The following is a 17,525-nucleotide window of genomic DNA, read 5'->3' as shown; positions in this document are numbered from 1 at the left end:
GGGAGATGCTGTCATAAATCTTTTTCACGCCCAAGCATGTCCATGCATGGCTGGATGTACACATTGCCATGAACCCTTCAGTATTCTTGCAGGAATAAAGAGATGGTCCAGTGGTCAACAACAACAACCAACATGGCATTGCTCCTCCTGAATCTGAAGTTTGAACTGCTTTCTTTCCAGTAGGGGTGTGGAAAATTCTAGATTTTTAGATGCATCCCGACGCGGACTTGGACAATTATGAATCGATTCATAAATTTCAATAATCAATTATCTAGAGGTTAATGGATAGCGTAATGTTGACAGTACGAAAAAGGCGGAACTCATAAATGCGGAAGTGCAGCTCTGGACCGTCTGTGCGGTGCACACAATGGAGACGTGTGGTTCTCCCTGTTCGGCACAGACAGACAGCTGTTTATTGAGTGACTGCTGCAACTAAACTTTGCACATGATCAATAAAATCAATGCGCGACTAACGTTAATGATTTTAACCAGCACACGGTGCAGGACGGTAACGCTTAGCCAGCGTCCTCTGCTCCTTCTTCAAAGGACCGCTACCTGAGAGGCAGCAGTAGGTGACGGTGAAAGCAGCGGAGCAGAGGAGAAGATGAGTGCAATGCTTCAGTCTGGCAGTAAACAGTGTAGGTCAAAGCGTTTCTATCAATTAAAGTCTGTCTGTGGTTTTCCAACTGCTGGATAAGTTAAGGCAGTTAGCGCTAACGTTAGCTAACATCTCCTCTTCAGACTGCGGTCTGGAAGCTGAGCAGGACGCTTTTTGGCTGTTAGTTCAATTTAATTTGTTGTGGCATTCATCCACATATCGAGTACACAATGAACCCAATGCCGTTTCTCAAGGCCCATGGTGCTCAATACAAAATTACAATAATCAACTTACAAGACAAGTAACCACACTAGACGAGACAAAAAAAGGAACAGATATATTAAGATGGAGTGAAGTGGTTTGGCTTGAGCATTGTAAAGTGCGTAGTTTAACCCCCATCTCACTCAATACTAATAACAGCAGCATCAGAAATAAAAATAGCAGCAGCAGAGGTCAGTAATAACGCTGTATAATAGCTACATTTATATAAAGTAACATTAAATATCTGCATTTCATTACTACCTACTTGTTTGGATTGTTGTTAAATACTTTGCATTAAAAGTACCAAGTAGTCACACAGTGAGAAAAATACATCTTTATCCTATTTGTTTAACAATCGCATCATAGCACTCATAATCGTAATGAGGTGCCTGGAAATTCCCACCCTTGAGGTGATGCATCGTGATGCATTGAGGAATCGAATCGAAAGGAATCGTTGACCTAATAATCGTAATAATCGTAAAGCGTAAATTTTTCCAACTCTGCCCCCATAGTTTGGGCAGGGTTCACAAGTTCTTTAGATTGTTTCTTTTAACACCCGGGCAATATCCTCAGTGAAGGTCAGTAGTACTTCTCCCCTGTTGAGAACAACTTTCTGATGTCCACCAGTGGGTTCTTGGGTTGCTGCCCTGACAGTCTTGCTACAACTTGGAGCAGTTGTCCACACAATGGCCCATTCAAATACCATGTCCACAACCTTGCCCAAGATGCAGCAAATATTCTTCCATGTCCTCCAACTTCTTCCTCACTACACAAGTGACAAGGAACCAGTTTTTGTAGCACCGGGTCAACATACCAAGACCTCCATCTTTGCCAGCCATCTTACTGGCAGCACACGATGGGCCCATATTGTGGGATTTGTGAGCTAATAAATCTTTTTGACATGTCTAGAGAACATTAACACTATTATTTGGGTTTTGACGTCCAGAAAACATGCTTTGTGTGGATGGTTTTAATGCTGCAGGACAGAGATGGTAATTTCATTTATGCTGCATGTCAGTGATTTTTAAGTTTTAAAGCCATAACCATAACTCTGCGTGTTGTCAGCCTGTGTAGGAAAGATAGAGAGAGATGCGTGAAATTTGAGAAAACCTCAGCATTTTATGCCCCCTTGACATCCCATTATTCATATTGTATACTACAATTCTATAAAGGATTATATAAACAGCATCGCTAAGAAAAAGATTTTCTAAGAACACCAACTAGCAGTGAGAGGTCCATGAGGTGGCTACAATGGCAACTCTCTGAAAAATAGCTTTTCAAGTCAGAATTCTCTAAGATTTAACACAGCATTAGGAGTCATGATGAGACATCTCCAGTGGCCAGACATTTTCCGTTGAACATGACATTTGCTTCTTTGAGGTTTCCGGGCACAGAAGTACTGAAGTCTTTGAAATGCCAAGGGGACATTGGATGGAGTATTTGAACAGCTAGACTCTTTTTGAATACAATGGACCTGGTGGGTCTTAGAAACTCAGACAATCTGAATAATGTTCTTAAATTAAAAACATAAAACAAGTTAACTTTAATTGATATGGATGTCATTGTCCATCGAAAAGACTTGCAGTTTATGTTTACAGTCCTAAAGGGGTAAAAAAAAAAAAAAGGAAGGAAGTACGCTTGTCGTTAGCAGCTGAGAGATAAGTAATAGGACAGAGGGAAGTATCAGGGAAGTGGGAATATAAAGTGGCATGCTGAGGGGGCTGTGGAGATGTGTGGGGTGGTACTATACCTCTGTTGCCAGTGACTGTGGGGTCTGAGACGTGGGTGCCTAATAGAGCAGTAGGATCTGGAGGGATGGGATGTAGGGGGGGAGTGGTGGATGGAGGCAGGGTTGTGGGGACGTCTGGTGGAGGGGACAGACAGACACATATACACAAAAACAATACAAGAACAGCAAAAAATGAATTCACATGGGTGTAGTTAAATACTTTAAAAGAGCAACACAAACTGGTCTAAGGCAAAACATTATATGGAGAAACAAAAAGGGGAAGAATTATGATAAAATTTAAAGAACAAAAAAAAAAAATATGAAAACATGCACTTTCTAAAACACAGTAGTGCACTACTGTTGATGCAAAGTGATGCACTACACAACATGCATTAATTTAAGCAATGCTGATCTATTTTTGTGGGCCAGCAAAAATAGATCAGCATTGCTTTTAATGATTCTTTTTGGGTCAATGTTCACATGAGTCATATTTAAAGAGACAAACAATGTTGAATAGCTGAATGTCTCATACGTACTTCAAGGTAAGACAGGATTAGTTTTGGGCTATATTCAGACTTTTTCCACGTAGGTTGGGAGTGGCCTGTGGCTATATCTTAGGCAAAATGCTAAATCTGAAAAAGAGTGATGCAATATGTACTTAAGTGTAATGGAAGAAAAATATTGCAGGTTTACATTTTCATCTTATGTTAGAGTCCCAGTCCTCTATATTTCCCTTGTCATTATGATTTAAAATGTTGTGTCTTTGAATGTAAGGGTCATTTCAGCAGCAAGAGAACAAGATTAATCTTGAATCTACTTATGTTGACTGATGTCTATGAAGACAGATCATGCACTGGGAACCTCTTAACATATGAAAGATAAGACAGTTGGATTACACCAAATGAAGAAAGTAATTTGACAAATGCTCTGTGCCAACTGTCCATGTTTGAAAGGATGATTTCAGGAAGAGGTAGCAAAGCTCTGTTTTTGACTTCACACTACAGGGTAATGGTAAGTGATTCAACCAAGGCAGCGTTTCTCACTGTCACATATTAAAGACACAGGAAAAATGGGACCAAAACATTGTGTGACAAAGTTAATGAGGCTACACTACCACCTTGGCTTTTATCTTTATGTCACTCTGGTTTTTATGGTGAGCTAGAGGCTTTTAATTGGCGGTGGTACTCTCTCTCAGGGCCAACTGTCCTGCATGTCTCGGTGACATTTCAGCTTTAGCGTGAATTACTAAGCAGCTAAGTGCATGTCTTCAGGAAAGAGGGAAGAGAGAAAACGTCTCCTCGTTGTAGGGGAACCATTAAAAAGGTATTTTCCAAGAATTATGGCTGCAATTGTGAAAGGCTAAAAGGTGTGCTAATCACTAATGAAGGGTAGGAACAGACAGGGTGCCATTTCAAAAGAACAAGTAATGAATCTGTAAAAGACTCTTTGACCCTCCCATCCCCAATTGCCTTTCTTGTGGCATAGAATTTGTCAGTTTAATAACATCACTGCCATTAAATGCATTGGTTGTTCTTGTTGTTACATTCAGCTGGCATTTGAAGAAATTGTTAGTTGCACACAGGCACCTTGGCATGTGGGGCAATTAGGTAAGGAAGTGCAAAATATCGTAATAACGTATTACGTACGTAATAAATGGCTCTGATAAACCTAATTGTGTAGACAAAAAAATTATTAAAGGAGATATTACAATATGTATCTATGCTGCAATATGTTCTTTTTTTTTTTTAACTATTTAACTGATTTGGTTTCTCAGTCTCAGTCATGGGTATGCAGCACATCTTCACACTTACCTATAGTGTAATGACAAGTCCATTTAGAGTTGTATAACATTGGGATTTTTAATTAAATCTTGATTTTACCCCTTTTAATTTTACTCAGCACACACTACTAAGCACTGCCATCTGAAGAGTTGTAAGCCAATGAAATACCTTTCATTAAGGTGATTACATTATATTTATATGACATTTACTTATTTTGATATAGGATCTACTAAAGCAATTCATTGTCCATGTCCTCATTTGTGTAATGAAAAGGCTACAGTCAAGATCAGTCTGAGAGTCTCATGTTGGAGAAAAAATTATCTAAATGCATCATTCCTGCATTTGTAATCAACAGGCCACTCTGGCTAGCATACAAACTTTCCACCTTATGGGGCATGGACAGTGGACATGGTTCTGTTCTACCTTGTGTCATACTTTCGGCATCCACATGGCTGTAATATTTATGACTGTGCTGACAGATGTGTGAACATGTACGTTTATGCAGACGGCCAATGGTATGAACAAAACCGTTTCTATGGACTGTATCTGCCCCTTACTACCTTGGATGTCTGCACACACGGACATGGTTACATATGGTGGTCAGCTCGTACGGTTTTGGCCTACATGTATATAGGCAAGTAACAGCATTTATGTCGCACCGACCCTTGCAGCCATGTGGTGAGGCGTCTACATTAAATGTAATAAATTACAGCATTGTGGTACCTAACGGTTTGTGTTGTTTAGCAATTGTAGCATTTACAGTTTTGAACATCCCTGACTTTTCTTGTGTTGCTGTGACCGTGGCTATAAACAGCAGAAAGCACTTCATGAACTATTGATAATATCCTTGGTTGTATCTTTCATCGGCTCCACATCTGGCTATTACTGTACACCCACCGAGCACAGTAAAGAACATACTAGAAATCCCTCTAGCTCAGGCAAAGCATAGCCATCGGCACCTGAAAGGTTTATTCTCTCATGTTTTTCATCAGATTTGGTCTGCCTCTTAAATAGGAAAGCAAATGAAACACCCCCCTGAGTGCATGTAATAATAATAAGCAATATATTATTGATCCACTTTCGGAAATTCTCTTTTGCCTCCAGTCCTGTGGTCTATCTGGCCAAAAACTACTTTGTCTCTCATCACACACTGTCCTAAACAGAGGGAAAATACATGTGTCACTGCTCTGCTGTTTTTTTAAGCATTATTACTTAATGCCAAGAGACAAATGGCAGTGGAGAAAAGGAAGAACTATCTGTTTTCCCTCACAGTGGGTCCCTTTATCCTCCACCTCCTCTGGCGTTACTATGAATTACTTATCCTTCCTGGTGATATTCCTGACAATGCAGTACTAAATTCTGCCTCCCTCACACATTTCCCTCCCGTTGGGTCTGTGTGTGTGTGTGTAGGATCTGGGACGCAGGTTTATTTAAGGAAAGGCGTTGGTGGCATTTGTGTCACCTGAGGCCCTTATTCTCCCTGTGAGAGATGGTACCACTAATCACTGATACAGTATGCAGATCAGGAGGTATTATAATCTTGTTTTTTTTGCAATGGAGTTTGGTGCTTGTGCCTTGTGAGGTTCATAGTTGTGTTTATATGTAGCATCACTGGAGTTCAACACGTCGTCTTGCAGCTTCTTTCCTTTTTCAGGTCCGTCATGTGTCAGTGGTGTCAAATGTGTAACTGATGATGTGTGACTGAAGATTTCTCCCTGTTCCTTTACCTTTGGACATGATGACACATATATCAGCTTTTCCTCTGAACTCACCGTAGACGTAGAGTACATATTCAGCATTGCTGGTCCCTAGGTGGTTGCTGGCTTCGCAGCGGTAGGTGCCATTGTCTGTCTTGTTGAGTGAAGTAAAGGTGAGCTCCCTCCCCTCTACAATCATCCTGTCCAGGTCAGGAAGTTCACCCCCATCCTTTGTCCACATCACAGGATCTGGCCTGTGAGTTTAGAGAATGTGACGGTGAAACAAGGCTTGCTACAAATACCTGTCTCAAGCATTATATAAACGGGTGACATAAACTAATACAGAATTTGAGTGACTTACGAAGGGTTTCCTTTGGACACGCATTCCAGCTTTAAGTACTGACCCTCCTGAGGGACTGCAAGGGAGTGGATGATCTCCACACGAGGAGCATCTAGGACAGACAGAGAAGGCTTGAAGTAAGGGGTAGACTATATGGAATAAATTTATATTAACATAACTATCCCATGATTATCTTGATATTTATGTTACTAAACGATTTACTAAAGTATTTAAAATCAAATGGTAAAAAGGCATGAGACAAAAATTCCTCCTATCGAGTTTCCTTCAACAAAACACTATAATTTAAAAAATATGAACGACAGTTTAAAACTAGCAGAACTAGCTTGATTTTGAATGAAAACACATTTATTATAAATGTAATGTAAAACCCTAAATAATGTAAACAAAAAATAAAAAATAAAAAATCTTCAACTCCAAAACATTACAGAATTATAAAGACTGCCCCAAATGTGGGTCTTACTAGCCTGAATGCCATAAACTCTTTTCAAAGGACATTTAGATACTTCCTCTTTCATATATTTTTGTCCACATGTACACTCCATGTGTATGAGAGAGTGCATGTCTTTGTGTGTACACTCACAGTGGACCTCCAGTACTTCAGTGGCCTCCTGTGGTGTCTGTGTGAGTGCCACATGGTCCACTTTGCAGGTGTAGGCCACTCCATCATCATTTCTGTCCACGTGCAGCTGCAGAGAGCTCCGTACTGTAAATGTCTTCCCACTTGCATTCACCTCTTTGGCACCTTTGGAGAGAGTTGCATACCGTCACAGATGCAGCACATTTATCTTGCAAGGTGTGATGGCCACACACCAAAGTGATGCCCCTGTGTTCAACCGTTCAGTTAAGCCCTGCTTTACAACCACAGCCAGACTCCACCAGGACCTATCATGCAATGCTGCAAGCACCTAAATGGAAATTTCACAGTATCTTTACGCTCATTCTGGTTATATATTCATCATTTTGCATTCTGGGGGAATTATGCATACTAATATTCCTATAAATATTACACACTGGAAAAAAGGGCTTTACACAAAAGAACTTATCAAACAGACAAATCAGATGAACAAAAAAGTTTTGGTCATAGCTCTAAACAAAACTCACCTGCCTCACCTCTAGGTCAGGACTGAATGTAATGTGTGTGTTTACATGGTAGGCCTTTTTACCCACTTACCATCTCTGCCTGTGGCAACCATTTCCAGCTTCAGTGGGACAAAAACATTACTAGGACCAATCAGACATTTGGCAATAACTTCCATCAGCCTTGTTGCAAAGTGTCATTATGCGCAGTCCTCTCTATCTGTACAACCGGCTCTCAGAGCTATCTCTGTAACACCTGCCTTGTAATCCCAACCAAACAGCTGAGCCACTTCTCTATGCCCATCAACGTTGCAATCATTGCCAAGGCATTAACGCCTCCCCAGTGATATAGGCCTCAGATAAGCCAAATGTGTTTGATTAAAGTTTCATGACCAGCCCCCATGACACCAATCTTTGACCACCAAATTAGTGTCCTCAAAATCATATATGGACAGGCCCTTCTAACTAGAAGGTCACACACCACTGACTACCTCTGTCCCCATCAAAATGTCCTTTAGCTCGACACTGGTCAGCGTGCCCTGTGCACTATTCAGATGACCAGAGTTTCAATGCCACACAAAAAGACAGAACCAGTACTAGGCTGAGATTCTCTCTTGATACTAAAGAACAACTTGACCTGATTCTTACTGTTCAACACTTTCCTAGTTGTTTTTACCAGCCTGTAAAAATAAAGTTAAAGAAAGAATTCCCCTCTGGATTTGGGAAACGTCAATGTCTTCCACAGTGATCCTACACAAATTCTTCCTTAAATCATTTAGGAACTATGGCTGTGTTTGGGTAGCAGACGGCATTTTATGATATTTGCCAATTTTTGACGACGCCTCAGCCTACACATACAGAAACTGTTCAGTATGCGTGATGTAATACAGTCGGCCATCCTCTTCCAGACCACAGCACTCACAACTCACCACCGCCAGAGTTGCTTTTACCCACTAGCTGTTTCACAACTTAATTGCTTATATGTATCCACCTACAAGCAGGTATTTTTAATACATTCTTCTTTTCAATCACATCTGTTCGACAAGACCTCTGGGGGTGGTTGGTCTTCTCACATCATGCCAGCAGCCAATATTTTAAACCCTATCAAGTCTGTTCATTCATACTCCTACAAGGTTTTTTTCAAAAGAAGGGAAAAAAAGATCACTATTATACTGTATTCAGCTGTCCAGGCTTATCTCTGCATTCAGGTGTTGCCCTGCTTGATAAAATTACGTCCCTTTTTTCTTTTTTCATCATAACAAATTCAAGAAAGCATCAGTGAATGTGCAGTCCCTCTCTCTCATGCTTGCTGCCTTTGTTTGTATCTCCTAAAGAGACTGTTTACGCTCCATATCCTTCTCTCTGTTGCGCTCATCTGCTCCACTTTCTAAGCATTCCACCCCACTGTCTCCTCTCCCTCTCGATCCTGCCAATCAAATATTCTGCTCAGTCACTTCCCCCAACTGAGGCAATGAGCCCGCCTCCCCCAGAGATGAATGACTGACAGGTCTGCAGTGTTAGCAACATCCACCCAGACAACAGGAGACATGGAAAATGGCTGGATTTCTTCACAAAGAAGAAATTGCAGGAGACAAAGGAGAGTGAAAAGGAGTGCAGGGCTGGAGAGAGAAGACATAGAATATCTACTATCCTGGCATGCTCTAGCAGTGGCAAACATTCTCCTAATATTTTTGTACTCTATGTCCCCATAGACTACTTCTCCCTGACTCTTTGTCTCTCCATCAGTTAAACTTGTCTTTCTCTGTCTGTCTGCAGCTGTACTGTAGAAAGTTCCTTCCACAGACATACTGTCTTCAATATCACGCTTTACTTTTTTTTGTCTGTTTCCTTCTTTTCGTATATTCCCTCTATTCTCCTGTTAATAGTTATCGTTATTGTTGAGGTTAGTATTTGGGTTATGAGAGGTCGGTTTAATGATTTAATTGAACTGACACGATGAGACGAGATGAGTCCTATCAGGTTTCATAAAACGTATTTACTTTGGTGAGCAACAAATAGTACATTTAGTCATTGAGGTGGCTGAATTTAAATTTTTTTCTGTCTAATTTTAATTACACACTGACATATTTGTAAAGTAAAATCACTCAATATCAAAAAGGTAATGTTACTTTTTAGTTTATTTTACCTAACAGCTGTTTCAAATTTTTCTATATTTCTGTTTTAGCAGTCCATTGATATGAGCACTCAGTGATGTCTCTGTAGCAACTTGCTTAATGTTCTGTCTGTACTTAAATCCTCTATTTATTATTGTAGGTTGACTTTCAGAAAAAAACTTCTTACTTCTTAAAGTTATTTCATAATATTTCCTAGGTTCCTGAAATATGCTCTGAACTGAAACAGCACTATTAGAGAGATTGAGAAACTTGCATTATATATAATTCTGCTGTGTGATTTAAGTCTAGACACATTAGATTCTCGTGGCGATTTGAATGGACTCTGATTGCCTCTGCACGATTCAGTATAAGAGTGCTACAAAAACTGATGCGCTCACACAGAGTTCAAGTTCATTTATATCATTACTTGGTCCAAAGGCTTCTAAGATCTACTTTGAGAACATAATAATAGTTGTCTAACAGCACGTAATACCTCGTTGTTAAAGTGCATCAATCTGCATCCACTCTGTTGGCTTCTGCACTGTTGTGCTGTGTGTGTATGAGTGTCAGTGTGTGTGTGTGCGCACACAAGAGCATGTGTGCATGTGCGTGGGTGAGAGTAGGTATAATTTGTCTATAAATATCTTATCACATTTTAAATGCAGCTGAAAGGAGCAGCTGACACTGAGCTGCCATTAAAGCTCAGACTTGTCAATCAAAAAGCTCATCTGGCCAGTCTCATACCACACGTTTACTGGTCGTACCTGATCTGTAAAAAAAAATTTGTCTGTCATGTCAAGACAGTTATTGTTGGAGCTAATCAAAAATGTTGGGGAAAGTACACTTCATATAGCAGCCACTGCATTACTTTAAGCTGCCACTGGCAACTTCACATGATGGTTGCTATTATGGTGCATAATGTTTGGCAAAAGTCACACACAGTTATTTTAGGAGCTTTAGGTGTGAAGTATTTCTATCCAGAAATCATGTAATTTATTTAATTGATTAAGCGCAAATGTCTTTCAGCCATCATTAGTGACTCTACCTTTCTCTGTGAAAGAATTACATGCCGTACTTTTTCTATCAGTACTCAATCTATACCAATGTCAAATTTTATTTGGGCAAAAGCATGGGATCTTAAAAGTGTTCTTTTCTGTTGCAGCCCATCTTTGTGTTTCAGAATCAAATACTCAAATCAGTATCATAAATATTATAGTGAGTTAATCAACTTCTTCATGGCAGAGGCCACACAACTGTACAGCACATAATCATAAGATTTTGATTAGAGTTTCTATATAAATGTAGCAAAACACAGCTTGAATTTTCTTCAAGCAAACAAAAAATGCATCTACTTTGAGCTTTTGGGCCTTTCATCATAAATATGTAAAGATAGTTTAAGTGAAGACAGTAGTAACCCCATGTGTATTGTCTAAAACTAGTCTCTCATATTATACTGTTATTACATCGTTCTCGTCAGCTAAATTGCGTTTTTCCTCGTCAGGATTAATATTTTTAGACATGCCCGCTTTTGGGTTGATTTTGATTTGGGTGGAACTTAGTTACTAAATGAAACAGCAGGAAAATATAAGCTTGCCACAGATTTCGTGCTGCATATGTTGTATATGAGTCCTTATTCCAACATTAGATGTTAACACTGGCATGGAGGGACTACTAGGAACTACTTTTTTAGTTTTGTTTGTTTTTTAGTTACTAGCTCACAATCAGTCAAATAGCTCATTTAAAATGGCCAAGCAGCTATAAACGGACACTTAGAGATACACTTTAAATGTTGGGAAATTCAACATGTACAAATAAGGTCCCTGTGACTGTTTTTTGTCCTTCAAAATAGTCAAAATGGACACCATCCTATCATATTCACCTGTGGTACCTCTCCTTAACAAAAAGCCTGGCAGTATTTGGCTGTGACTGTGACACACTGTTCTGTGGGTGGGTGCTCAGAGCTCTGCATCATTGGTGTGAGCCAAGCCAGAGCCTTGGAGGATTAGAAATGGAAATGACAGGCATAAAAATGGGAGAATCTGACCCTTTCATGTCATTTCACAGGAGAGAGGGATGACAAAAGAAAAGCAGACGAAGAGACAGACAAGAAAGACAGAGGAGGACGGCTCAGGTGGGGGTGGAATCATCAATAACAACGACAGGGCTGACTAATCCTGGCAGCAGGGGTCTGAAGGCTGACTCAACATACCCTGAACTGCATCCCATCCGAGATTTAAAACAATTTCCTCAAATAAGAACAATGCTAAATCGTCTGTGGATGAGGGTGAGGATAACCAATAAGTATATAATAGTACAAAACACAAATTTAAATAAAATTCACAATGCAAACAGAAAAATATATGTTGCCTGATAAGTACCTAATCTGTGTGCTTTCATTTGACAGATGGGCAGCACAGCAATAGGTGAGTAAATTTTAAAATAAGAGCATTAATGCATAGCAGGCTCCAGCTCTAGTGAGGTGTGAAGATGATATATTGTGCCCTCCACCACCTACATCTTTTCACTTATTCTGGCTCCTGTGCAGTGTTCGGGGAGCTGGGCCTGTAAGCATCTTCCCCTGTCTGACCTGTCTTACTTGCTCATCTCTGCGCTTAACTGACGGGTGACTACGGCCAGGGACCACTGTTAAATGTTAGGAGAGTTTCTATCAGTGCCTGGCAGACCTGTATCATAATGTCCTTTCTGACATGAAACTCCCTGAGCATTCACAAGGAAGAAGTGTCTACTGTGAATCGACGAATACGGTTTTTCACTGGGCCTCAAAAGGAGAGGTCGGGTCGGTCTCGGTGCCTTGGCATTTAAAGCTGGACAGGTGCTCCACCTCCAGGATGTTGCTCTTAATGGGCATAGACAGTGGGTGTAGCAACCTGACCTCCTCTTCTTTCGCCACAGTGCTAATGTCTAAGTCTGTTAACCTGATCACACACTCTTATGATGCCAGAGACAGAAGAAAAGTGAGATACACCTCCACATGGGCATATTTAATCAAGTTAATAGAAGTTTAAAGAAAGAAAGTAAATTGAAGAGACATTTGTGCTCAAGATATTCCTGTTTCATTCTATATATCTTTAACTTAATGGTTCAGTATGTAATATTTAGGAGGATCTATTGATATAAATGCAATATAATAGCATAATAGCATAATAACTATGTTTTCAGTGGTATATAAAGACCTTACATAATGAACCATTATGTTTTTATTACCCTAGAATGAGCCATTTCTATATAAATACACTGCGGGTCCCCTTTCATGGAAGTCGCCATATTGCGCTGCCATGTTTCTGCAGTAGCCCAAAGGACAAACTTAACTTTCTGAATTCATACGACGATGAAGAAGAAGTAGCTGTAGTAGCAGTAGTCTGGTTTGTTAGAAGTAAGAAGGATAGTGAAATTTGGACAAATGGAGGACCACACATATTATTTAGCAAAACAGCCGACAGAGCGTGTTGGCTACCGTAGATTCTCCTACAAGCTTGCAAACGAAGGGGTGAGTGGTGAATGAGACGTTGGTTGCAATTCGCAACCGTCACCAATAGATGCCACTAAAGCAAACACGCTGAACCTTTAAAGTTGTGATGCGACAAAAAGACACAAGGCAACATAAAACCAGAGAGCCTTACCTCATCTGAATGACTTGATGATAATTAATATACCAATCTAACAGATTTCCACAGATCTAATTTCAAGCATGTGCTTGTTTAGTATGTGGCTGCATGCATGGAAGAACTTCTGTGTTTGTGCTGCACATATACAGGATAGGGAAGGCGAATATGTGTTTTTGTGTGTGTGACTTGGGCATCTTTTATTCATGTCACTATGACTTGCAGGAGCCATCATGAGATTACATCTTTAATGGTCATTGATCCACTCCACCCCAGGGAGCTGGATAGTATAAATGTAGTCCCAACACAGACTTTTTAAGTAGTGTGCAAGGTTGTCTAACACTGCAAAAATAAGTGAAAATGTATTTTCTTGTAACTAGAAAACTTCTTTAAATTCCTGGCCTTTATTCTTTTTGTAGTGTTCACAATGTCACCAGAAGTCTCATCCACTTCAACACCATCCTCTTTGGAATAAGTTCCAGAGCTATTGCCTATTCACTTTCCTCAATAGCTCTTTCCAGAGCAAACCTTAGAATAATGATGGCCACTTTAATCTGTTCTCACTCACAGTAGTCAAGGACAATTACCCATAAATGAAGAAATAGCTAGCACTATTTCAAAAGGTTGTTCACGCACTGTTCAGCTCTTGAGTGAACGGGAAGACTTGAGTGATAGCGTATGGAAAAGTCAGCAGACAATGACCTAAAATAGTACGAGGTATGTCTGCAATAATAGCTTACTGTCCTTGACTAACAAGTTTGACAACAGAATAGGGACGTGACTGCAAGTGAATATGAATGAAATCTTTTTTCCTCCTTAAGCCCCCTTGGAATAGACTTATCGCGTAACATGATGAAGCAATAACCTCTACAGTTTAGGTCAGAGAGTATGATAACACTAGTCCGATAGCAGCCTCCCCGCCCTTATTTGAAATAAATATTCATTTCATCTCTGCCTTGCTTGGTCTCCACACAACTCCCTCTGGTTCAGTGGTGTGTAAACAAGCGCTACATGTGGTGATATTGGTAGAGGTCTCTCTGGGTTACGGTGTGTAACTGAGATAGAAATATATCATTACTGGGTGGGGACTGAAGGGATCTGAGGGACAAAGAGACTGAGAAATAAGAATATTGGATTCCGTTCCACACACACAAGCTTATGTCCTTACATGCAGGCTGTCGGCTCCATCTGTCTGTTTTGCTCACGCAGACACACATTTACGCAGATGCACACACGCACACACTTAGCATAGGGTGTCTGTTAACTGCATGCGATTGGGTGATGGACTGCTCCAGTGGCTCTGCTGGTAATATAATCTTCTCTATTCCCCCAGATCCCACACCAATATGTCACAATTGTCATTTATTCCCAGCATGGTCGCCCACAATCAGATGGCTTTTCACATTGAACACACCCTGATCCTGTCAGCATGATGAACACTTCAAGTACACCCTCACACACCTACACATGCGTACATACATTGTCTATAAACATGTGCTGCCCTCTGTGTTTGCTTACTTTCATGTTTATTTATTTTGTCCGTTTTAAATGTGAAAATAAAGTCAGACCGCCAGAGAGTTCCTTGCTGGGTTAGTTTTGTTTTGCATGCAACACGCAGTTGCACGTACATTTACCCACAAATAAACTCTCTGTTGATGTCATATATAAGAAGTCAGACTGGCTGTGTCCAGATGATAATTCACAGCATCTTATTACTACAAGAAAGTGGACAAATTAGTGGCAGAAATGCATTTACGGTGTCACAAAGAAGAACTAAATGGGTAAGTGTATATGTCAATCATATCTCGATAATATGCTTTTTCCCTGTACTAAACATGTCCTGAATACATGACAAATGCGTGACACTGAGCAATGTACTGCTAATTAAAAACAGAGCTACTTGTCATTAAAGACAGGATATTAATCGATGGATAAATGTTTCCTTCACCTTTGCAACCAACTGGCATTTTCGCATTTATACATACATTTCTAAGTTTATATATTATTTATATGGGTATAATAATAGAGATAATTAAGTTTACCCATTAAGAGAAAAAAATATATAAAAGTTTGTGGATTTGGTTTGAGCCCTGCGATGGACTGGCGACCTGTCCAGGGTGTACCCCGCCTTTTGCCCAATGTCAGCTGGGATTGGCTCCAGCCCCCCGCGACCCTGTACGCAGGATAAGCGGTTGACAATGGATGGATGGATACATGGATTTGGTTTGATTGACTTTTGTGGTGTTAAAAGGCAGATTGGGAATTTGTCTTCAATCTGTTCAGAGTCAGTGTGTGAGATTAATGGTGCTTTTGTTGCATAGAGGATGTTCTGAGGAAGTCCGAATAAACTTGATGACGTAGAGTCAATACCATCTCCCAACTACAGTTAATTCAATGGTGAGATACCATGACATCTGCTTAAAACTTTGCGGAAAACCGGCATTGATTTGGGCTTATCTGCTTGCTTATCTGGACCCTGGGAAACCCTAATGCGAGATAGCAGGCTGAGCTGTCTGGGCTTAAGCTGGGGTAGAAAAGGTGTAATGGCAGACACTGAGAGAGCTTTTCAGTGAATTCAGTGAGGGCCGAAACATCACCTCAGATCGAAATTCTTGACGAGTCCAATAGCAGATCTGACAAGAATCTTCTAATCTGACATTTGTATAAAGTCTCAAGGTTCTGCTTTCTGTTCTGGGACAATGTTACCAAGATTTCTTTTACAAAGAATAAAATGACTATGTAATGCAGATGTTCTTTTTCGTTTCTTTAAATAAAGCATTATATATATAAAAACCACCTCCTTTATTTTTAGTTTCAACAATGTTTTAAGGCAGACGAATTACAGAATACATTTACTTAGAAAGGCAAACCTTAATATTATATTTGTGTCTTCCCCGGGTAAAGCACTACAACCTTGTCACATTGAATAATATACTGATATAAAATGTACAAAGCCCAAATTAAAGAGAGTTGTGTGCCAAGTTGATGGGAGAATTATAGCATCTGACCTTAATGAGAAAGCCTATCCTCTTGAAACTACCTTCACTTCAAACCACCTTGGATATCTCTAACTACCTGTTAACTTTCTCAAAAATTAAAAGAACATTATGTCCTGGCTATGTTTCCATTTGCCTTACAGGGAGCTCTTCTCTCAGTAGTGGGCCACTGGGAGAAGCAATAATCACCTGTAGAGACACAATAAGCCTGTAAGGAAAAATACTCTCTCTGCTAATTAGTGTATGTTCTTTATTTTAAGCTTCACGTTCCTCAGAAGGGTAACAAGAGGAAATATAAAGTGGCCGACTACCATAATACATTACAAAAAATTTAATAAGTGAAACATTGCTAAGTTTATTGTTTACAGGATACGTGTGATACTGGTTATAGAGAGTGACAGGCATTTTGTTTCATTTTAATGAATGATGTGCGAGCACACTAGAATTACCGCCCTGCTGTTCAGACATCCATGTCTTTCCAGACTCATATAATACACTGCTCAAAAAAATAAAGGACACACTAAAATAACACATCCTAGATCTGAATGAATGAAAAAATCTCATTAAATACTCCTTTCTTTACATAGCTGAATGTGCTGACAACTCACACAAAAATTATCATTGGAAATCAAATTTATCAACCCATGGAGGTCAGGATTTGGAGTCACACTCAAAATCAAAGTGGAAAACCACACTACAGGCCGATCCAACTTTAATGTAATGTCCTTAAAACAAGTCAAAATGAGGCTCAGTAGTGTTTGTGGCCTCCACGTGCCTGTATGACCTCCCTACAATGCCTGGGCATGCTCCTGATGAGGTGGCAGATGGTCTCCTGAGGGATCTCCTCCCAGACCTGGACTAAAGCATCCGCCAACTCCTGGACAGTCTGTGGTGCAACGTGGCGTTGGTGGATGGAGTGAGACATGATGTCCCAGATGTGCTCAATTGGATTCAGGTCTGGGGAACGGGCGGGCCAGTCCATAGCATCAATACCTTCCTCTTGCAGGAACTGCTGACACACTCCAGCCACATGAGGTCTAGCATTGTCTTGCATTAGGAGGAACCCAGGGCCAACCGCACCAGCATATGGTCTCACAAGGGGTCTGAGGATCTCATCTCGGTACCTAATGGCAGTCAGGCTACCGCTGGCGAGCACATGGAGGGCTGTGCGGCCCCCCAAAGAAATGCCACCCCACACCATTACTGACCCACCGCCAAACCGGTCATGCTGGAGGATGTTGCAGGCAGCAGAACGTTCTCCACGGCGTCTCCAGACTCTGTCACGTCT

The 17,525-nt window shown here is 40.4% G+C and overlaps 1 protein-coding gene and 1 long non-coding RNA gene across 7 annotated transcripts in view; one reads left to right on the top strand and one right to left on the bottom strand.

Annotated features, from left to right (window-relative positions):
* The window catches only part of cadm2a (cell adhesion molecule 2a), a 221,271-nt gene that overhangs the window by 19,365 nt on the left and 184,381 nt on the right, over window positions 1-17,525 (bottom strand). For all 5 annotated transcript variants that reach the window (XM_046039851.1, XM_046039852.1, XM_046039855.1 and 2 more), the window contains 4 exons: window positions 7,008-7,169; window positions 6,428-6,518; window positions 6,142-6,320; window positions 2,610-2,723 (listed from right to left, as the gene is read on the bottom strand). In XM_046039851.1, coding sequence (XP_045895807.1) covers window positions 2,610-2,723; window positions 6,142-6,320; window positions 6,428-6,518; window positions 7,008-7,169 — 546 coding nt within the window. The remainder of the gene's footprint in view (window positions 1-2,609; window positions 2,724-6,141; window positions 6,321-6,427; window positions 6,519-7,007; window positions 7,170-17,525) is intronic.
* On the top strand, window positions 520-14,717 carry LOC123963201. Of its 2 annotated transcripts, none has more exons than XR_006823139.1 (4): window positions 520-638; window positions 11,683-11,902; window positions 12,023-12,041; window positions 14,575-14,717. It is a non-coding gene; the product is annotated as an uncharacterized LOC123963201 (long non-coding RNA). The 2 variants fall into 2 exon arrangements; XR_006823140.1 differs by lacking the exon at window positions 14,575-14,717 and adding an exon at window positions 12,164-12,490.

Source organism: Micropterus dolomieu, linkage group LG23 (genome assembly GCF_021292245.1).
Source record: "Micropterus dolomieu isolate WLL.071019.BEF.003 ecotype Adirondacks linkage group LG23, ASM2129224v1, whole genome shotgun sequence".
NCBI classification, from domain to species: domain Eukaryota; kingdom Metazoa; phylum Chordata; class Actinopteri; order Centrarchiformes; family Centrarchidae; genus Micropterus; species Micropterus dolomieu.
The sequence above is the reverse complement of the archived record's forward strand: the minus strand, read 5'-3'. Positions and strand labels throughout refer to the sequence as shown.